Consider the following 24,308-nt stretch of genomic DNA (forward strand, 5'->3'; position numbering starts at 1 on the left):
TCAACATGCGGTTGTACAGCTGCCTTGCGTCACTTCTTGTTTCACTGGTCTCATTTTCATTGTCTATCATGTCCTGGAGAACTTGAAGTATCTCCTCAAGGTACTTGTTGACAGGCTTCACTGCTTCTGTCCTTGCACTCCATCTGGTTTCAGACTCCGACTTAACAACCACAGGCACGGCGTTTTTGAGTTTTTCCCAACACTGTGTTCAACAAGAGAAAAACATGTAGAGAGCTTCAATGGTTCCAAAAAATGTGACCATCATTGTATCCTGCTTGGCTGCATGTACACGCACCAAGTTGAGTGAGTGATTGTCGCAATTCACAAACACTGCCAGGTTGTTTTTCTCACTGATTCTTTGATGAACACCACTTCTGTGTCCAGCCATCACAGCAGCGTTGTCATAGCACTGTGACCGACAATCTTGTAGCTCCATTTTGTCCTTCTCTAGCTGTTTCAAGATGTCTTCAACCAAGCTCTCAGCATCCTTCTGGCTTATCTGGATAAAACCAAGGAAGGACTCTCTAACACAGACTGTTTTCCTTTCAAAATCAACTTCCACATACCTCACTACTTCTGACATCTGCTCACGGTGTGCCTGATCAGGAGTCAAGTCAAACTTGAGACCATAATACTTGGCTTTACAAATGCTTCCCAGTAAATTTTGGTGAACAATAGATGCCATCATGTGGAAGAATTCATTCTGGACACCCGGTGAAAGATAAGACGTGGATCCAGGATGACCTTCCAAATGAGTGAGGTGTTCTTTTATGACAGGGTCAAAGATGGCCAGTAGTTTCAGTAAGCCAAGGAAATTTTCCACATTGGAGTCATCGTCTAGCTGAAGTGACTCCCGGTGTCCTTGCAAAGCCTGTTTCTGAGTCACAAGGAATTTTATGCAGTGAAGGATTCTCGTCAAGATATCACGCTGCTTCTGCTTTTCCTTCTAAAACTGTGACTGAAATACCATGTCAATAACTCCTCTGTTTCCAGCTAAATTTCTTTCCACTGTGTGAAGCATTCCCGATGAATCTTGACATTTTCATGAACAATAGTCATTTCAAGTGCTTTCCACTGTTTGAATCCTCTTTCCTACTCCAATGAGGATTGATGGTCTGATTGGAAATAGAGAAAACAGATACAAAATGCAGACCTTTTAGAAGGGGAATAGACCAGCCATGAGGGAGTCACTTCCTCACCAAAACCATTTCTCAATTTCCTCTTGAACCAAGTTTTGTTCATTGAGCGGTTATTTGTTGGTAGGAAAGGCCCCTCACTGTTTTGGAACTACTTCGAACCCAGCTTTATTATTTCTGTTCTCAACGCATCAGGCAGAATTGCTTTTCCAGTATCCTTGTTGAACTTCAGAAGTCCGATCTCATGCTGTTCAATCACTCCTGGTATGACAGTTCGAGGCTCTTTGACACCATCCAGTTCACTAGGTTCAGTGTCGTCAGGTTCAATCTCGTCAAGTAAAATCGCGTCAATAAACTCAACATCACCACTACCACCATTGTCTTCCCCTCCTGTCATGTCCACGTTCTCTGTGGCAGCCTCACTCTTAATCTCATCATACTCGGATTTATCTGACTTAACTTCCTCCTCGGCTTGTGATGTATTTGTACTTGATCCACCTTCGGATTCTAACAAACTTGTAGCAGGTACAGGCGACTCCATGGAACATGTTGAACTACTTGTTCCGGGCTTTTCAAAGAAGGGCATGAAGAACTTGCTCGACTTCTTGACTTCCTCCCCCTCCAACTTTCGTCTCTTCCGTCCTTCAGCTCCACTTTCCTTCTTCTTCGTGAAGAAACGTTTCATGGTCTTCTTACACAATGCTCTGACATAAGGCCATCCTAGTGCTTCTCACCCATGATAATCAAAGACAGATCATACATCTGAAGAAAATTCTATTTCACTATCCAAGGATGGCTGGTTTGACTTTTAATAGAAACTGCTCAGTGGCGCCCAGGGCACATGCCATACCTGCCATACCTTAGGTACGCCACTGGGTAGATAGCAGCCATCACATAATTGAATACGGGAACAGTCTATAAAACTGCTTTGCCTTTATTGGTTCTCATAGATTAAAAGAATTAACATTAATATCCAATTTCATAATCTATTACTTTAGTAGATACATTAACCTGCTTAAGACACGCAGATTAATGCTATTGTTTGAAGCAGTGGATTAAGGAATACAAGATAAAAAGGTCAAGCAGGGCATAAGTAGGGCTGATAACTTATTGAAGCTAAAGGTCCAACAAAGAACAGAATGTAGAATTCGAACTTCACCATTATCCTAGAAATGTAAACTGTATATAAAAGCCCAGAAGCATACTATTGAAGAGCCAAGACAAAGTGGGAAGTTGATCAAAATTGACTCTTCAGCCTCAATGTATGTGAGTCTGTAGCAGCCTCTTCCTACAAGTGGATTTTGAGAGCCAGAGACGGACACTGAAATATGGTCGCTCTGAGTAAAGAAATAATTATGAGACCTGCCAAGAAAGAATCTTTATGATTTTCAGTTTCACATGTTTTTCGTTTATGCCTTAACAAAAGGCTACTTTATAAAAATGAAAATGCTGACACATTTATGATTACCCTCAGGAGGTAAACTGTATTTCACTTTTTAGGTAGCTCACTACTTTCACAAATAGTAAAGACTGAAATAAGTCATGAATTTTGGAAATTGAAATAAAACGTGTTAGAAAAGCAGAACCACATTTTGGTCTGATCTCTTTTCTGTATTGCCTTCCAACATTATGATCTATAATTTAACTGATCAAACCTGTTAGTGAATTGGAAATTTTATTTTATTTGAATCTTAGAGTCAAACTGCATGGAGAAGGCCCTTAGCTCATCAATTCAGCACTGATCATTGAATGCCCAGTCATAGAAATTCCATTTTATTCTTTCCACATTCCTATCAACAGACCCAGGTTCTAACATTGGTGGCAACTTGCAGTGGCCAAGTTACCAACCAATCTGCATGGCATTGGGATGTGGGAGGGAACCAGAGCATATGGAGGAAATATCTATAGTCACAGGGAGAATGTGCAAGTTCTACAGGTAAACAGATACCACCGGGATTTGGGAATTGAACCCAGGTCAGTGGTGCTGTGCTGCAACAACTGTACTAGATATTCCAGGTTAATGCTTAACTTTTACTGTTCTGTTTCTCACTTCAGACAAATGCTGCTTTGGTGTATGATGCCGTCCACGTTGTATCTGTGGCTGTCCAGCAGTCCCCACAGATGACAGTCAGTTCATTACAGTGCAACAGGCACAAACCCTGGCGCTTCGGAGGACGTTTCATGAAGTTTATTAAAGAGGTATGACAAACAGTAAGATGTTTGGAAAATTATTTTTGTATGTCATTGAAAGTATTTTCAAGTGTTTTTCTTTATCTCACAAATTTAAGGATTATTATTATTGTTATTATTATTATTATCAATCACTGAACCTTTTCTTTTGAGACTGTGACCCTTGATTCTAAGTATATCATCCCTGCATCTACCTGATCAATTCCCATAAAAAGTGAGTTCCATAACACCAGCTCTCATTCTTTTCAACTCATGAGAGTGTAGGCTTAATGTGTTTAATCTCTCTTCGTAGGACAGACTTTCTATCACAGAATACAAATTGGTGAAGCTTTGTTGTATGATAATACATTATCATCTCTTGAATGAAGTAGTGATTGGAGGGTTGTTATTTTGACTGGAGGTCTGTAACCACTGGTATTCTGTAAGATCAGGTGTTGGGACCTCTGCTTGTTATATATAAAAATGATTTAGACAAAAATATGTGAATGACCTAAAAAATTAGTGGAATTGCAGAGTGAGGAAGATTGTCAAAGGATACCAGTTATCAAAGAACATAGATCAGCTGGAAATTTGGGCAGAGAAATAGCCAATGAAATTTAATCTGGACAGATGTGAGGTGGGTACACAAGAGACTACAGAATCTGAAATCCAGAGCAATGATCAGTCTGCTGGAGGAATTCGGTGGTCAATCAACATATGTGGGGAGAAAGGAATTGTTGATGGAAAATGTAAAGTGTGAGGTAGCAGGCAAGAGTAAAGTATATAATAAAAGGCAGGATTATTTGAACCATTGATGTATAGAGGGATCTTGGGGTACAAGTCTATAGCTCCCTGTAAGCAGCAGCTCAGTCAAAAGGGTGGTATAGAAGATGTATAGCATACCTGCCTTCCTAGTCCAGATATTGAATATAAGTGTTGGAAAGTCATGTTACAGCTGTATAAAGCTTTAGTTCAGACACATTTGGAGTAGTGTGTACACTTTTGGTTGTATTGTAGGAAGGATCAGGTCAGATCACTTGTCTGAGTGCGACTGGTACCATGTAACCCAGTACTACCTGTCGCATGGTCGGGTGGTCGGCGACTAAACCAGCTCCCCCACCAGTCTTGCCTGGTGACGAGGGTGGTTAGACACCCTGCAGGACGAAAAACAAGACCTGTCAAAGGGCGGATGAACACTCCTGTAGGGTCAACGGCCATCGAGCAAACACGTGCTAGATGTGCCGTGAAGCGCGGGAAGGGCATCCCTTTCATCGAAGCTTGGTCTGGCCAGTCACTGCAACAGAATTTCCCCCACCCGTCTTGGACCCCACCATGCCAGTGGATCCAGGTGGGGATGTCGAGAGTGTGGGTCTGGACCTGCGCAACCCCCTACTCACCTGAAATCCATTCATGCATACGCTGTTCCTTTCTAACTGAAAGGAACCATCATCATCCTATGGGATGGATAGCCAGAGAGGAAGGATATGGATGCTTTGGAGAGGGTGCAGAACACATTCATCAGATTGTTGACTGAATTGGAGAGTATTGGCTGTAAGAAGATTTGAACAAACTTGGATTGCTTTTGATGGAACATCAGCAGCCAGAGGGAAACTTTACAGAAGTTTACAAAATGATGAGCGTTTTTGATGAAACAAGTGTTTCTCCTGGCTGAAAGTGCCACAATACTAGAGGACATAGATTTAAGGTGAGGGAAGCAAAGTTTAAAGGAAATGTATGAGGGAACTATTACATAGAGGATAGTGGGTGCCTGGGAACACATTACCTGGGAAAGTAGTAGAAGCAGATAGCATAACAGTGTTAGATAGACAGACAGACAGACAGGCAGGCAGAGGAATGGAGGGATAAGGACAACGTGCAGAAGATGGGATTGGTTTAGATTGGCACTATGGTCAGTGCAGACGTGAAACACTAAGGAATCTGTTCCTGTGTTGCGCTGCGCTACACTGTAATGATATAGCACTAATGGTCTTCACTGTTTACTGCTGATGCTGCAGTGCAGGTGATAGATTTTTATTGAACTCCTGTTCGATCAGTTCTTATTTCCTCGTCTCATTCAAAAGTTTCATTGGGTTTTGTCATTGAATTGTCTAGTTAGCTAATTCTAGTGAAGTAAAGCATCTGCTTGGTTGATAAGCATTTCAATCTCAAGCTTTTATTTCCTCTCTGCTTGTATGTCCTCTTTTTGACTTCCTCCTGCTGCACTCATATGACTCCCTCCAGTTGGTGCTTTATCCATGTCCTGGGGAGGAAGATCTTGAGTCACTGCAGTGATAATAATTTGAAATCTTGGCCTAGTTAGATGAGAAGAGCCACATGTATTTTATGACTGTGTGGGCCAATGTCGTCTTCTCATAAGTTGCCTGAAAAATGTCCGTGAACATATGAAATAGACGAAGGAGTTGTCGATTTAGCTTCTTGCCTCTGTTATTCCATTCACTTTAGTTGTGGTTGATCTCTTACTTATGCTGGAGGTCCAGCTCAAAAAAGTTTTTGATCTTATCATTGAATGGATGTTGGACTATATTTGTTAGTAAACTTTTTGAGCAAATCAGAAAGGTCCTTACATCTCCATGGTTTTGCAATCACCCAGGTGCCCCTCCTCCCCAGGCAATGGCCTGTTATAATAAAATAGTTAAAAGTGAAGAGCAATATAATGAAAACAATACATACCCACCTATCTACTTCACTCCCCACCTGGTTTCACCTATCACCTTCTAGTTTGTATTCCTTCCTCCCCTCCCCAGCTTTTTATTCTGGTTTCTTCCCCCTTTTTTCCAGTTCTGATAATGGGTCTCAGCCTGTAACGTTGGTTTGCTATTTGCTCTTTATAGTTACTGTCTGATGTGCTGAGTTCCTTCAGCATTTTGTGTGTGTTGCTCTGAATTTCCAGCACCTGTATAATGTGTCTTGTGTTTATGACAAACAAATATGGAATAAAACAGATGGAAGATACATTGTAATGGAATGTCAGTGTAATTAAATCTGAGAATCTTCATAACTAATAGCCGGGAGTATATTGGGTCTGGACTGGTTGCCTGGTAAAACTTGGCAGCCTTTGAGATGGGGTTTTATCATTCTTCCTTTTGAAAGGGGCTGAGTCTGCAGCTGTTCCTTCTTTTTACCTTACATTTCCAGGGCTAGGTTCCATTTTTCCAAGATCACTTGCCCCAAAACAGACACAGGGAAATCCCAATCTGAAGCTAAAGAAGCTCTTAGCCTAGGGGTTTCCGAGCGACTTCACCTGAGTTACTGACATATATTTTCTACTGAGAAAAGGGAGAAGTTGTCTCTAAAACAAGGCACTATAGAAATGCAAACATCTGATTAATGGACCCCTTGGTATTCTAGCCCTCCTACAGCAAAACTACTTTAGAAGCTTTACAAACATTAATGCTTGTACACCGCAGAACACAAGACCTAGGTGTATTTATATCTGGTAGTGCTCCAGCTACAGGTTATTGTCTTTCCATGTTAGCTATGTATGTCCTTAACTATCTTATTAGCTTTCCAATATCAAAGATAATATAAAATCTGTTCAGGGAAGAAAATGGTTCTTAGGTCTAACAAATTCAAGAATGATTATTATCAATGATTGAATTTTGTCCAGGCTTGTCAATCCCTTTAAGATGCACTTAAGTTATCTGTGCTTATCACAGGCAACTGCATTTTAGCTGGTACCATTGTTACCATGACAATGTTAAGTGCATCTTGTTTACTTTTCTCTGGTTTTAACAGAAGTGTGATGCACGTTCCTTAATTCTGATGAGAAATCCAGAAAGCTTCAATATTGCTGTCTGCCTCCTTAATGACTCTCTCATTGCTGGGAGACCTGCATTTTTTGTTGGCAGTTCTCCAGGAATTGAGTAGAAGTTTCATCTGACATCAATCAATATGTTAATAACTAGGAGAGCCAGGAAAATTGTTTTTACTGCCCAGCACTTGTAGCCAGTAGAGTCCATTAACACTATGCTATAAATGGTGACAAATATATATCTAATTTCAAATTAAAATGCTCAGCTGATCTTGCAAAGAACCTATGCTTTCTATACTTTGCTTATCTTTTGTTTCCTATCTAGGCTCACTGGGAAGGTCTAACAGGGAGGATTATATTCAATAGTTCTAATGGCTTGAGAACCGATTTTGATTTGGATGTGATCAGCTTGAAGGAGGAAGGACTTGAAAAGGTATTTGAGTTCTGCTTTAAACTTAGCAAACTGAACACAAAGGGAAAATACGGGGTAATTGTAAAACAATGGAAAAACATAATCCCTATCAGACAGTGTGTCAGATTAATGGCATTTATGAAAATGAAAACCAGTTTGATAGCTGAGATATTGCTTAGAGATGCAGTGATGATTCAACAGCATTGATGCACAGGGATATACCTTGCAAATGTATTTTCTTTAGACACCTGTACTTATTCAAATGCCTCTGGTATTGTGTAATAGAACCAACAATTACCATTGACCAGCTAAGCCATCGTTAAAATTAGACTAAAACAAAATTGAAGATGGAATCAAAGTTTTCATCTTTAATCAGATTTTATACTATTGATAAATTGGGTTAACTATGCACACCTGGAGAATTAGCAAAATGAGAGAGCACCCAACCAGCGAGAGAATGAGTTAGAGAATTCTAACTTTGAAATATTATCTTTCATAGCCAGAGTGAACTTCTCACCAGGTGGAAAAGCACCATTATCACCAAATACATTTCAGATCGTTGGTGTGGGGGATTCTGGGAACTAAACGGAAGGGTCTTCACCGGTTTGGTTTGTATTTGGGAGAGGCAGCCAAATGTATCAAGGAACAGAGATGCATGAAATGGAGGAAGCTTAAGAAGTTGCTCAGGAAACATAAAAATGAATCAAAACAGATTCTTACTTTTATTTAACCTTAACTGTGGTATTTCCATGTTTTCTGCTTTTATTGTTGTATGATTTATCCTGGCAGTGAAGTCAGGATGGCTTTTTCAGATAGGCCTAGATCTGATGTTGTAATTTAGTCCCTAAGAAATCATCAGGGTCTATAATCAGTATTTTTAAAGAAGAACTCTATTACTTTTCATCTGCTCATAAAATTTATATCTGGTGGGAATGCAGCAGGATCAGAGAAACAAAGTAATCTATATGGTGAAGAAGCAGAATACAGTTTTCATGTTCATTCTTGATGCTTCACAAGGGAAAATTGAAGCTACACTGTTCAATGATTTCTCTTTGCTTTTTTTTAAAAGAATTATGTCAGGTTTTATAGCCACATGGTATTGCTAGGTCTAATGATCACCCAAGAAGGCCAGGGGTTTGAGCTGGTGCATCTCACCAGCTTCCAATAGGAATATCTGGATAATAGTTTATTGAGTCTGTAGCTCCATAGGGGTGGGAAGGAAAAGGGGGAGGAAAAAAACTAAAGAAGAAATGCAACCCAAAGAATAGTTTGTTGTTAATTGCTAATAATTGTTACATTCAGTCATAATTCTTGGGGAAGGTTACTTCATAATGTAAAGCCATCTAAGGATTCTCTTAAGGGTGTGGCTATTTTGATAATTGCATAATGTCACTCTCCTTTACAGGTTGGAACCTGGGAAACCAACAGTGGGTTGAACATGACTGAGAATCGCAAAGGAAAGACGGCTAATATCACAGATTCGTTATCTAACCGGTCTTTAGTTGTTACAACAATCCTGGTAAAGTTCCTCTCATTTCTGACATAGTGCTATGCTAATGTGGAAAGCTCTGAAAAGGAACAGAGAATGTGTGCTATTTTCCAACTGAAATTCACAGGCCTTAAAGACCCACGAAACATTTAGATAATACGATTAGTTGCTGAGAAACCATTTACTTCTGAGAAAACAAGGCAAAGGTTTCAAGTACAAGGTTCAAACTTCGTAAAAGCAAAACAGCAGGTAATGCAAATCAGCAAGTGAGGAGCATTTATTTGGAAAATGTGACCCATGTAGGGGAAAAAAGAAAAGGTAGAGATAACAGAAGTTCAAAGATAATGGACCCTTGTTGCTCAGTTGTATGTAACATAACTTTCTAAACTCTTTGATTGCATTTTATGCTTCTAAAAGAATATCATGCATTTTCCTCATTATGACAACTGCTGGCTGGACATTTACCCCTGTTGGTGGCACTGACACACTGTGTACGATCAGCACGTTGAGTTTCACTTTTAAAATTCATTCCATTGAAATTAGCATCACATTTTGGCATGTTTGATCCAATCAATTATGGATGAATTTTCTGCCAATATTTTTAGAACAATATTCTGGCTATAAACTTTGTAGTAGCAGATGTAGATTATAAACTTTTAAAACTTTGACCCATATCTTGCTCTTTTCAGTTATAATATAATGCAGGTGGGCTGTAGTGAATAGTCAGACCTAAGTGAAGTCCAACAGATTTGTATTTTCATTATAATGTGTCTCCAGTGATTAGGGAACATAAGAGATGCATAAGTTGCACATCTCTCATAGTTAAGCTAGATGCAAAGTCGTGGCAGAACAGGATATGAGAACAGCATATTATGCTGTGCATAAAAATTTTTCCAGGATAATTAATTATCTATACTGTTGCATCAGTATCAGTGAAGGTTACCACTGCAATGAATTTTTATGTTGCCTGTATCCCAGCAGATATTGCTGGATCAGTCATGCTTCTATATAAAACTCCCTTTATAAAAGAGAGCTTAATCCACCCCTTCCTCCAGCATCCTATCTTTTGTAAAATTCATGACATGATGGTGCATTAGGTTGCAGTTATTTGAGGTCTGCCAGAAATCCATATTCTTCCAGAAATATTGCTCATTGGTAGACTACTCCTCTGAGGCAGAATCACCTGACTCTGCTGTCAGTGGGAATATATAACTGACTTGAAACTCATACGTGGAGCACATTGAGATTCCTAATTTATTGCTGTCTGCAGGTTTAGGAAGGGGGTGGTTTCTCAATGATGCAGTCTAACAAATTACAGGTCTTTGAAAAGGAAGAAGACCTTGGCCATGAGGTAAATGCTGAAAATGTGGTTGAAGTTTACTCAGGACCATATTTCCCAGTTAAAAATAGATATAAAACTATCATGTGCTTAATAATATAGATTGCTCAGTCAATAATAATATATGTTGCTGAAACTAACCTATCCAAAGCTATGTGTGTGGTTAGACATGGACCTGTTAGTTGCATTACCTGATTTTTCAGGATTTGCTTTAGTTCAGTCTGTTTATAATATGGTGACTGATGTTAAGATAACAGATCCTAAGGATGTAAAATGGAAAGGGTCTACTGAAGGTAAATCTAGTCTTCAGGAGCCACTTTTGAACGCATTTCTCAAAACCTTTGGATTGCCTAATATCAAGTTCAATCACCTGTACATTTATTATGTGCTGAAATAGGTACGTTCACAAGCTCATTCTGACTGTAAGGTGTTTGCTGTTCTTTCATAATGAATAAAGTGTGCACTGTAAAATTATTGCCACTTTAATTAGAGGATTCTGACAATGCAAAAACTCACCTGTTTTTTTATTTGGTCAAGAAACAAAGCATGTTCCAAAATAGGATTATTACTTAATTTTAAAGGTAAAATTGTGTGGAGGCTTGTTTGTGTTAGCACGTTATCATTTGTGTTATCATTCTCAATCAATTAATTCTGGCTGTATGCCTGTGGAAGTTATTGAGAGACTCTCAATGCTATTTAACCTGTGTTAGCTATCAGTATTCAGTTCTTCAAAATATATGGTCCACAACATAAGCCTTAGCCATGCTGATATTTTGTGGTTATAGGAAAAACAACTAACTTCAATCAGTACTGAAAAGCACATCTCAGTAATAAATGCTATCTTCCGTTTTATTGTGGGAATGTTCTGAGTATGTGGTTGCTGAAATTTTCAAGAAATTAATGTAAATGAAAAGATATATTTACACAATTTCTTCTGGGCTTCTGTTGCTCTCTGTCTGAACTCCTGGCATGGGATTGGAATATCCATGCAGAACTTAAAAGCCAAGATTATGATTTGCTGTTATTTTAAATGCAATGTGCTAATTCAGATTGCTTAGTGATGTTATGAGTGGCCATTTACATTAAATGTTCCTCATATTATCCAGCTTCTCTACAGTTCCACTTTTATTATCTGGACCTGTACACAGAATGCAGCTTCTGCAGTTTTTTAAACATTTTTGTTTAATCTTACAATTAGGTTTGTTGGTTCTCAGTGCCTCAGGAGTAATTGTTACTTCAAATGATAGGGTAAACTATGTGACAGGTAGGTGGCATTCCATGATATATTTCACTGACGTTATTTCCACTGAGTTCACAGGAACCCCTCTCCTTACTATTTTCTTGCAGATTGAAAAGTCTTATTAGCCAGCAAATCTGGGGTATCTCTTGAGACTTTAGGTCGAGTGAAATATTCCAATTTCCTTATGCTCAAATTATATGCTGCAGATCCAGTCCTATGGTGAGATGAGAAATCTATTGACTAAACAGCAATGAAAGGTGTACCAGTGTTGTTTTCCAGATTGTTTACTCTCACTGCATGTCCCACCTTTCAGTTCCCTCTCTAGTTGGCAGGATTCTACTTCATCAGTCATTTGGGCACTTTCTTGTCTTCTACATGAATGTAGCATGTGCCATTCGTTGCAGTTAAATCAAGCAGACAATTGGTTCAAATTGCTCACATAAAGGCATCCTTGTGCATTTTACTGAAATAATCTCACACAGGCTGAGGAGCAGTGGAGGAACAAAGATTATTTCAGGTATAACATTTGAAATTTATGTCTTTGAAATTAGTTTCTCCAATGTTTTTGTTCTGCTATATTTCTGCCCTGAATAAAAATCCTTCTCTATAAAATAAAATTTCTCATATGTAAAAATGCATAAAGTGGAAAGCATACAGTGTGTGTGTGGGAGCATTTCAATTACTGTGCAGCTGTGCACCCGCGCAGTTTAGAGGGAACGGTATTGCACAGGTTGTTTTTCTTTGACTTGGTGATTTATTCTTTGTAATGTGCCTACTCTGGGCTTACCTCTGCTGCTATCTATCCACTTCTGCAGCAGTATCCACCTTTAGAGGCTAGATGATTTGATTCTATTGTTGAAGTTTCCATTTGGCCCTAATTTTATTTCTGATGGACTAAACGCCATTGATGGCGAAGCCGAAATTTCAAGGATTTAACTTTTCATATGGTTATTGCCTCTATAGCTTAAGCAACACCTTTTGCAAATCATATTCTGTGCTTATTCTTGGACAGTGGGAATCATTGTTGAAGCTGGATTTTGTTGCTGACTCCTTCAGAAGGTATGAGAGAGCAGCCATCTTAAATTGCATCTTAATGGCCTTTCCATAGTTCTGTTAAGTAGTAGGAATCTTGTCCCAGCAATGATGGAAGTATGTATGTGTGTATGTATAAATAACCAAATTATGATAGTACATCACTTGAAGTTGTTACATTTGTCCATTCCTACAGTTCTGATTTGAAAAGCACTAAAACGTGGGCCTCTGTACCTCCCTCTGCAACTTGATCCTCAGTTTCCTAATTGGAAGACCACAATCTGTGCAGATTGGAAATAACATTTCCACCTCACCGATAATCAACAATAACGCACATCAGGGATGTGTACTTAGCCCACTGTTCTACTCTCTTTACACCCATGACTGTGTGGCTAGACACAGCTCAAATGCCATCTATAAATTTGCTGATAACACAACTATTGTGGGCAGAATTTCAGATGGTGATGAGAGGATGTACAGGAGTGAGGTATATCAGATAGTTGAGTAGTGCTGCAAAAACAACCTTGTACTCGTCAGTAGGACCAAAGAATTAATAGTAGACCTCAGAAGGGGTAAGATGAGAGAACACACAGCAGTCTTCATAAAGGAATCAGAAGTGGAACAAGTGACCAATTCCAAGTTTCTAGGTGGCAACATCCCTGAGGATATCTCCTGAGATCAACATATCGATGCAGCTACAAAGAAACATGATACCGGCTATATTTCATTAGGAGTTTGAGGAGATTTGGTATGTCACCAAAGGCACTTGCAAATTTCTACAGATGTGCTGTGGAGAGAGCATTTGAACTGGCTGCATTACTGTCTAAAATGGGGGTGGGAGAGAGGCTACTGCACAGGACCGAAATAAGATGCAGAGAGTTGTAAACTTAGTCAGCTCCATCATGAGCACCAGCCTCTGTAGAATCCAGTACATCTTCAAGGAGCGATGCCTCAAAAAGCCAGCATCCATTATTAAGGACCCCCCATCACCCAGAACATGCCCTGTTCTCATTGCTACCATCAGGAAGTGGGTACAGGAACTTTAAGGCACATATTCTACAATTCAGGAACAGCTTCTTCCTCTCTGCCATCTGACCCTCAACACAGGACTTCTCTCCTTTACTCTCTGTACACCCATGACTGTGTTACCACTGAACTGCTAATTAAATTTGCTAATGACACTACATTGATTGGCCTTATCTCAAATAATAAAGAGGGAGCCTACAGAAAATAAGTCATCAGCCTGACACAGTGGTGTCCAGTAAACAACCTCTCCCTCAATGTCGCAAAAACAAAGGAGCTGGTTGTGGATTACAGGAGGAATGGAGACAGGCTAACCCCTGTTGACATCAATGGATCTGGGGTTGAGAGGGTGAACAGCTTCAAGTTCATCGGTATACACATCACTGAAGACCTCACTTGGTCTGCACATACAGTCTGTATAGTGAAAAAAGCACAACAGTGTCTCTTTCACCTCAGACGGTTGAAGTTTGGCATGAGTTCTCAAATCCAAAGGACTTTCCACAGGGGCACAATAGAGAGCATCCTGACTGGCTGTATCACTGCCTGGTATGGGAACTGTACTTCCCTCAGTCGCAGGACTCTGCAGAGAGTGGTGCTGACAGGCCAGCACATCTGTGGAGGTGAACTTCCACTATTCATGACATTTACAGCAATAGGTGCATAAAAATGGCCTGAAGGATTACTGGGGACCCGAGTCACTCCAACCACAAACTGTTGTGGCTACTACTATCCATAAAAGGGTACCGCAGCATAAAAGCCTGGACCAACAGGCTCCGGGACATTTACTTCTACCAGACCATCAGACTGATTAATTCACGCTGACAGAATTGTATTTCTAAGCTAGATTGACTGTTCTGTTGTATATCTTACTGTACAAACTATTTATTGCAAATTACTGTAACTTACACATTGCACATTCAGATGCAGACGTAACAAAGATTTTTACTCCTCAAGTATGTGAAGGATGTAAAAACTAAAAATTCAATTCTGAATGGACATTGAACCCATGAACACAACCTCTCTACTTTAAAAAATTATTTTTGCACTGCTTATTTAATTAAATTATATATAATATACACATGCACACTTTAATACAGTTTTTTCTCTGTTATTATGTATTGCATTGTACTGTTGCTGCCAAGACAACAAATTTCACAACATATGCTGTGATATTAAACTTGATTCTGATCCCCTTGCTACTTTTGTCCTTTTAGGTTACAAAGTAGAATTTCTGTTAGTTGCAAAACTCCCAGCATTAAGCTATTCAAAACCTCTGCAGCCAATTAAGTAATAAACTTGGGCATTCTGTTGGTAGTGACAGAATAGAGATTGGAACTGCACAGGCAATTTGTTAGAACAGTTTATTATTATTGCATGTAACTGCTTCTTCCATAGGGGATTCATTCCTGCTGAGCCGTGACCAGAAGTATGCCCAGCTCAGTATCTTAAATGATGCTCAGGGTGTTAGTAAGATGAATGCAGGAGTTTTATAGATGCTAGAAAATCTGTCCTGTTGCCCTTCCATTTATAGTATGGCACTATGGAATTAGAGAACTGATAGATGTTCCCAGAAGTTTGAGGTGAAGTACAGAGGTTCATTACTCTGGATTCTAAGGTTGAATATTTTATCAGAGTTCTGTCAAGGAAAAAAGAACATAGTGATATGCATAGGTGTCAGCAGGATCCTGCACAAGGCATCCTGATACAGAAAGAAGTTAATGGTTTCCAGCTCACTCATAGACACGTGAGAGTGCATGTATTTCCTGTTAGTATATTCTGTACTGCTGACACAAAGTTGTGGAAAATTGATTACCAGTTTGTGCTCTGATTCATGCTTGTTCCTGCAAGAGATGGAGCCAGTGTGTAGGGCTTATTTAATTACATTATATCACAAGAGTTTTAAATAAATGTCTATCTAGTGGCAAGGAGATTAGCCTGGAAAATTATAATAACCTGCATATTTAGTATCAGTTTCATTAGGCTAAATTTCAATAGTCAATACCACTTCATCAACATCGCATTTGTAGGATTCTAACCAGTCAGGGGTACTTGCTAAATGTTACTTCTTTAATACTCAAAATGTTTGAAGCTGCCTTGAGCATTTGGGTATTTAGAGTCAGCAAATAGATTTTGACCTGCTACCATGAAGATAGTAAATTGCAATTCAGAACCGCGAGCTAGAACAATTATGGCATCAAGATAACTGAAGATTGGAGTTGATATACCAGAGCCTCGAGCATAAGGATCCTGGGTTACTTTCTGGTTTGGAGAAAGAAAATGACTACTTTCCAACTTCTTGTGTGTTGGGTATGATTCTGCATATCATAGTGACCCAGCAAGCTGTATCATGACAGGAAAAAAAGCTCAGTTCGTTTGGGTTAAATCAACAGATAATTGTATTAATGAATCCAAGTATTGTGATCACTCATTGTTAAAAATAAAATGAGGTTCTTTCAATTTGCAATGCTACTGTGTTTTCCTATTTTGCTATTCAGCCTGTAATAGTACATGTCTATTCTCAGATTCTATTCAATGCCATATCTCCCCTGTGGAGTTCAGAGTGGTCTGATACTGATAGATGGGCATTGATTACCTAATAATCACAAAGCAATGCTATTCTGGACACAGTAGAGCTTGCATCTGTTAGTCCAGAACAAACAAGTCTAGCCTGCTCTTCAACACTGTTGCCTACTGTCTGTGGTGTTCCCAAGGCTGTGGTCATTATTTGTAATCCTGCAAGTTCAAACATTTCCTCATGATCTGCTGCCATGATTCAGACAGGTGATGAGGCTTCCAGTCTTTTCCAATTGCCCTGTTATTGCATTTTGACCTCTGGTTCATCAGAGGTACTTAAACACCAATTTAAATGGAAGCAGGTCTTTTTTTAAAGTAATGAAAATAATACATTTACTTAAAACACATACTATAGTGCAATAAATGAATTTAAAACAATCTCAGTACAATGCAAAGAAAGATCAAGGCATTCAGCTGCATTCACTTATTCAGTTAAGGACAGGACCCAATTTAAATGGCTGAGGAAGTCTGAGATGCAAAGTGCATTCAGCTCCTCTGCACAGCCTGTCTAATACCCACCAGAGACTGCCAGGAGCCTCAAATAGACGCCTGAAAGCTGATCAATGACCTGCATGTGAATATCCTGTCCATAATGGTTTCTTCAGTGACAGGAACTGAGTGAACTGAATGATTTGTTTTTGACCAGTTCAGAAAGTTACAGAAAACTTGTTTCCTTTGGCCCTTTCAGTTCTTAGATGCAGAAATAAGGGGAACGCCATCTCCTTCAGATCTTTGCTCTGACTTTGGTTTGTCTTAAGGTAATTCACATCAGTGTGAGTAGAGACAGGATGTGCAGAAGCCTGAAGTCCCACACTATCGGGTTTGAGAACTTCATTCAGATCTTGAACCATTCAGATCTGCATAACCCTTATTGCTAACTCAGTATAGCAACACTATGACCACTTTGCAATATAAAATGTTTTGGTCTGATGTCTTTTTCTTATTTAAACATAAATCATGCAAGGTTTTTCCTGTGAATATTGTGCCTGTGATGCTCTTGCAAGGGTTTGCTTGCACTTTTGCACGTCTGTAATTGTGCATGATAGTAAACTCAACTTTGACTTTCAATTTGTGTAGCGGTAAGGCTGCTATAGCCAGCACTAAACCTGAGCATTGTGTAAACAACAGGAAGTATTTACTTAGTGCGGTCTCCAAGTTCACTGTCACTCTGGATATTAAGGACTCACATTTCGCATCTACAAAGTCTGATTCCAAGCTCCACCTGCAAGAGCAAATCTTGGGCTCAAGTCTACTTGGCTGTATATTAGTGCACTGGCAGAAGCTCAGACCAGCGTCTACTATTTTCTAAAAACTTTTCCTTGGTGCTGTTACTTTCTTGATTATTAAGATTACTTTTAGTGAATATGTTTGCCCATCTGGTTCCACATATCTTGGGAAGGAGCAGTCTATTAGCTGAGCATACTCCAGTGTACCGTTACAGAGGTAGTTCTAGGGTACTGATTTGGCAACAATGAAAAAATGATATTTTTCCATATTAGCGTTGTGTAAATCTTGCTGTGGAATCTGCATACATGCTGGCTTTTATCCTTTAAGAACTTGGTTTTTGACAGTGATTTGATGGCAGAGGGCGCAAGGCTTTGTTGTGCTGGATGCATACCTGGATACTATGGATCCTAGTGGGTATTACTGGAGTTGTACTCAATCAGGCAATGGAGAGGGTGTCATTGCATTTCTTAAGTCTGCATTGTGGATGGTGGGTAGGATTTGGGGTGCCAAGAGGGAACTTGTTTAGTGTAGAACAGCCCAGCTTTCATACTCTCATAATTATCACCTTTATGATGAAACTCATGGTACAATGCCTAGGATTAGGACTTTATTTATATTCAGGGAGCAGTACAACAGGGAAGGGATTCTCCAAAACTTTCCTCCATTGTCTTGTGATAATTATTTTGGTATGTTTTGATCCAAGAATTGGGGAAAATAACCTGGCGAGAGGATTTGTGGCTGAAGGGAATTTAAAAATTGTCTGACCAGGGTAAGCTATCCTATGTAGCTATCCTATTTTACTGCATTTCCTGCAGCAAAACAAAAAATGGCAATTCACCAAGAAACCCATCAAGACTCACTTGGGGAAAATGGCACACAGTCAAAGTATTGCAGGATGGACATTGCCAATAGAATTCTCTCAAAGCAAAGGGCCAAGGTCCTTGAGGAAGAAGGGTACACCATAAAAATACCAACAATGATGACAAAAAGAGTAAAGCAAAATTAAGGAACTACGAAAGCCTATTGCACTCATTACAAATCTGATGCCGATCCCTTACTGGAATGATTTATTGGTGCTTAATCCAATTGCACAGATTGTAAACACATGTATTCCCCATACTGCAATGCCTTGACAAGATTAACGCTGAACAGATAAATGATTTTATCAGGGATGACACAACATTAATAATACACTGGAACATTTTCAGATCGAGGTGAGAGTGAGTTTGATCTGACAGATTGATTACAAGTTCGCTCTTCTCTAGTCCACACTATGCTATCAGACCTTGCCATTTTACAGATCTCTGGTGCTTTCTCACTTTGTTTGCACTTCTGAAAATGCAAACTTTATCTTAGTGTATGAAATGTGACTTGGGTACCATTGTGGTCTCCTTTATCCCAGAGCAATTAGAAACCTGTTATAAACCTTGAATGCTGACTCAGTATTATTAGTGCTTGCTCACCAGTGAGAAAGTTCTTCAGAGAGCAATTCTACTTATAGAATTAGTTTTTTCCACATCTGTATAGTTGCATTGTTCCTCATCTAAAAACTTCCTCAGGTGCAGGTGTTGGCTGATATATATTTAATGTTGTGATAGGTAAACGTTTGACAAATCAAGGAGTTGAGTGTTGTGGAAGTAGGCACAGATGAGAAATTGAGGCAAACATAGATCAACCATGATGGCAACGAATGGCACAAGAGGCTGAAAAGGCCGAGTGGCCTGCTATTGCTCCTATTTTCTTGGGTTCTTGTTCTTGTGTTCATGTTTAGTGACTGCTCCTCAGAAACCAGTGTTTATAAGCGTGGCCAACGAGGGCCAAATTTGTGGATGGTGCCCTGACTTCCATTACAAGGACAGAAAAAACACTTGACGATCTCTCTCATTGGCTCCTCGGAGGGGGGGGGGGAGATAGGGAAGAAAAGCATGATCACTGATTAATGGGAATCCCTGGCTTAGGACCACTTAACAGGGAGAAGGAATCCCCCAAGATGTTTTACATTTTTGAGCTTCCTTTTAAGGTGTATGAAAAGGCTGCTTCTTTAATCATGGAAGTCGTACACAACATTCTTATCTACCTACCTAGTTGCCCACCAAGCATCAGCTGCTCTCCTGTTGTAAAGACAGCCTTTCCCACATTGGACTTTAACTCACCACCTCCCCCAAGAAACTAAAGGGAGGCAAGTCATCATCAGTTATGAGAGACTGCTTATGAAGTAAACGGAGTAGGAGCAGAATAACATTGTATCCATTGCTGCACATCCATTTCTCAGTGGAAGTATCTGGATGGCCTCCTGAATTTGGAAACCTAGCTCATTTTTTTTCTTAATTTCTTGGACAAAGCGACCAAGAATTTCATTTCTTTGTTCTACTCTGAATACCCACAAGAAGATGAATCTCAGGTTTGTATATGGTGCCATATAAGTACTTTGATAATAAATTTACTTTGAACTTTGAAGATCACAGAACTCCGAGAGCCAACAAAGGTAATACCAGTAATCAAACTGTGGTCCCATCTGGCCCTTAAAACCCATCACAACAAAGAGTGACACATTTCTTTGGCAAATGTCAGTCTAGGGTTTATTGGATCCATCACACAAGATTTCCCTTTCATGTTACCCAAAGACTGTTTTTAGAATTCCCTTCTGAGAAAGAAGTCTCACTAATCATTTCTACTCTTTTGTGTTTGAGTGATCATGAGCACAACAGGAACTACTGTGTGGTTGTTATACAACTAGGCCTAGAAGCCAATGGGTTGGAGATGAGTTCAATTCATGACTGATTTCTTAACATCCCAGATGTTTTCTAAAATTTCAAGTCAGTGTGAGTTGGGACTTTTCAGAGGATGAGTGTAGCTTTAACAATCCTCAAGAAGTGCAGCATAATCCACAATAATGCAAAATGCTTAAATATCCAGTCTTTTGAGAGGTCTTGAAGTTGCAAACTGGGATAGGCTATCGTAGAATGGTGCAGTAAAGTTCAAGTTTATTGTCATTTTGACTGTACACGTATATATTGCCAAATGAAACAATATTTCTTTGGCCGTTCATGCTGTATAACTCACAAAATGCAACGTAATGTTGCCATAAAGGAAGCAACAAATAATAAGGTGTGTTTTCAACATAAGTTTAAAAAGTAAACAATATAACACTACAGGCGCTTCATATGTGGTGAGACCTGAGTGCTGGCAGGGAGTTCAGTAGTCTTACAGCCTGGGGAAGAAGCTATTTCCCATCCTAACAGTGCTTTATCCTAATGTTATGTTACTTCCTGCATGATGGTAGGTTGTCAAGGAGATTGTTGAATGGATAGGAAGGAGATTTAACAATGCTAAGGGCCCTGCGTATGCAGCGTTCCTGAATAACAAGACTGTAGGATACAGGATGAGAATTGGGTCATTTGGCCCATCTAGTCTGTTCTGACATTTCATCATGGCTGATCAATTTTTTCCCCCTCAGGCCCAATTTCCTGCCTTCTTTCCACCCCCCCCCCCCGTATCCCTTCTCATTGGTGCAATGGTGCTCCTGTAAAAATTGGTTATAATGAGGGGGGGGGGGATCCTCACTTGTCTCAAGCTCCTCGGGAAGTGGAGATGTTGCTGTGCTTTCTTGACTAAAGAGATGGTATTGACAATCAGGTGAGATCATCCATTATATGCACTTCCAGAAACTTGGCCCTTCTAAATCTCTCCATGAAGGAGAGGTCAGTCTGCACCTTCCTAAAGTTGGCAATCATCTTTTTAGCCTTGTCCATGGTGAGACTCAAATTGTGCTCACACCAAAATGATAAAGGCTGCAATTCTAAATATGAATTGTTTTTATTTAGGGCAGTTATAATTAAAGTAGGAATTGGAGGATGCATACAGAATATAAACAAATCTCTTTTCCCTGGGCAAGAATATGGGGAGAATAAGAAATGGGATTGGTGTAGCGTTAGTGTAAATCGGGTAGTTGATGGTTACTGGGCTGTAGGGTATGTTTCCATGTTCTATGACTCCGTAACTTTTGACATGAGTAATTGTTTTTTCTGGTAATGTTGTGGAAAAACTATTGTTGACCAGGACTGCAAGCAAACATCTTTGCCCTTCACTGAACAGTGCCACAATAGGAATGCGCTGTTTCTGATATCTGCAGTGACCATGTGGTTAGCCGGCCCATTGAACAACATAGTGCATGCAATGTTAATTTCTATCTACATTTTTCCTGACAAAACAAATATGTGCACTTGTTAACCTTAAATTGTTAGGCCCTGAAAGGATTAAAGTGGCAGCATACAAAGGTGGCCCCGGAGATGGTGTTAAAATAGGTGTAAATTTGCCTTCTGTTAGTAATACAGAAAAATTCCAGAAACATCTGCATTGAAGCACTTTATTTATGGCTGTTTATAATTGCCTTTGGCATTTGGGGTCGACAAAATATTGGCAGAGATGCTGAAACATAATTACATCTATGCTCTGCTGATTTCATTTTGTTTTCTTCCAATGATTTTCTGTTCCTAAAGCAATGTATGATTTAATCTGCATTGCTTTGCAGTTTCTTGTAGCCAGAACTGGAAAGTTATCTCACACGTGGCAGCTTCCTGTATTTACTTAATGTCTTGCATTATTATTCCCAGGGATCACTTACCGAGTTTATTATTATATACTTTGCAGCACATTTCCTTGCAAAATCAAAGGACTTTTTTGATGGAGAAATAATGCATAAAATGAACCTCTGATTCACTTTCTAGCCAGAGCAAAATTAATATATTTTAAAAACCAAATCCAAGACCAGTGTTAAAAAAGTGAATGATATGCAAAACAAAACTCAGCAGGCCAGGCAGCATCTTTGGAAAAAAGTACAGTCGATGTTTTGGGCCGAGACCCTTCAGCAGGACAGATTCTGCTCTAACTCCATCTACAAGTTTGCAGATGATACCACTGCAGTGGGTTGCATCTCAAATAATGATGAGTCGGCCCACAGGCAGGAGGTAGAGAGCTTAGTGACATGGTGTCATGACAACAATCTTCCCCTAAATGTCAACAAAAGAGCAGGCCATTTACTTCAGAAAAGAGGGAGGTGTACATGCTCCTGTCTACATCAATGGTTCTGGGGTTAAGAGGGTTGAAATCTTCAAGTTGTTAGCTGTGAATATCACCAATAGCTTGTCCTGCTCTAACTATAGTGATGTCGTGGCCAAGAAAGTTCACCAATAGCTCTACTTCCTTAGCAGGCTAAAGAAATTTGATATATTCACATTGACTCTTGGCAATTTTTATTGATGCAACATAGAAAGCATTCTGCCTGGATACACAAGTTTGGTATGGCATTTGCTCTGCATGTGACCACAAAACTTCAGAGAGCTGTAGACACAGTTCAGCAGATCACAGGAATCAGCCTCTCCTCTATGGACTCTGTCTGTACTCTTCACTGCCTCCATAAAACAGCCAGCATAATCAAAATCTCAACCATCATAGACATTCTCTCTTCTCCCCTGTCCCATTGGGCAGAAGATAAAAAGCTTGTAGGCTTGAACCACCAGATTCAAGGAAGGATTTTGGCCCAAAACGTCGACTGCACTCTTTTCCATAGATGCTGCCTGGCCTGCTGAGTTCCTCCAGCATTTTGTGTGTGACACCTGTCTCACTTTTTTCAGGCTCTTGAATGGATCTCTTATACAAAAACTCTTGGCCTCACAATCTGCATCAATATGATCATGCACTTTATCATTTACCTGCACTGCACTTTTTTGGCAGTTTTTACACTTTATCCGCCGTTGTTGTTGTTTTACTTTCATCTAGGTTGATGCACTGTGTAATGGTTTGATCTCTTCATACAGTATGCTTTTCACTCTATCTTGGTACTTGCGACAATAATAAACCAATACCAATAGTATTCTGATAGTTTGGTAATAACTGTATAAACAGAAGTCGTAGAATGATACAGCACAAAAAAAAATCAGTTGGCCCATTATGCTCATGCCAGCTTTTTGTAAGTGTTGTTCATTTGTGTAACTCTTCTGTGCCTTGTCCACTATCCTTCAAATATTTCCTGATCGTGAACTATCAGCACTCTGGCCATTAAAAGCAAGCAAATGAAAATTAAAATTAAAAAAAATGCAGGCACCGGAAGTCTGAAACAAAGCCTGCACATTTCAGAAACATTCAGCAGGTTGGACAATATCTGTGGAAAGAGAAAATAAAGCTACTGCTACAGTTCAAAAACACTGCTTCAGAACTGGGGAAGAGACAAGGTAGTTTAGATGAAGGACCTTTGACCTGAAACAATAACCTTTCCACAAATGCTGCCTGACCTGTTGTTTTTTTTCAAGATTTTCTGCTTTTATATTAACTGAAAGACCGAGGTGAGCAATAAAGCTGCAATAATGAGTCACCCATGACAATGTTCTTTTTGATCATCCTTATCATTAAAGTCTGTACTGGATGAAGTATGACATTAGTATGGTGAGGCCAAAACTGTGCCTATTTGGAACGAGAATATGTCCTTTAGCAATTAGGCTTTATTATTCAAATAAAGTTATGTGATCCAACATCTAAATCTGCTCCAGACGGAAGACGTTACAACTTCCTTTATCTGTTGATTCTTAGGCACGCCAGTGCTCAATGGGGTGTTGCTAACCTTTGCCTCAGAAGGAGCTAAGTAGGTGGTGTCAAGGTTTCAATAGTCCCTATGGATTCTTGGATTGATACATTACTGTTGTTTAAGAATTGCAGCATTAGGAATAGACTTGCATTTGATTTACTAGACCTGGGGTTCCCAACCTTTTTTATGTAATGGCCCGATACCATTAAGCAAGGGAACTGTGGACCCAGATTGGGAACCCCTGGTCTGGACTACACTGTATCAATATTTTTCTCTTAAGGGAAGTTTGATCACTGGAACAAAGATTCCTATAAT

The 24,308-nt window shown here is 39.5% G+C and overlaps 1 protein-coding gene across 4 annotated transcripts in view; it reads left to right on the top strand.

The window, feature by feature from the left end:
- The window catches only part of LOC140733312 (glutamate receptor ionotropic, kainate 2), a 518,933-nt gene that overhangs the window by 313,866 nt on the left and 180,759 nt on the right, over window positions 1-24,308 (top strand). For all 4 annotated transcript variants that reach the window (XM_073056472.1, XM_073056470.1, XM_073056471.1 and 1 more), the window contains exons 8-10: window positions 3,192-3,335; window positions 7,403-7,510; window positions 8,895-9,008. In XM_073056472.1, the coding sequence (XP_072912573.1) occupies window positions 3,192-3,335; window positions 7,403-7,510; window positions 8,895-9,008 (366 nt within the window). The remainder of the gene's footprint in view (window positions 1-3,191; window positions 3,336-7,402; window positions 7,511-8,894; window positions 9,009-24,308) is intronic.

Source organism: Hemitrygon akajei, chromosome 9 (assembly GCF_048418815.1).
Source record: "Hemitrygon akajei chromosome 9, sHemAka1.3, whole genome shotgun sequence".
NCBI lineage: Eukaryota > Metazoa > Chordata > Chondrichthyes > Myliobatiformes > Dasyatidae > Hemitrygon > Hemitrygon akajei.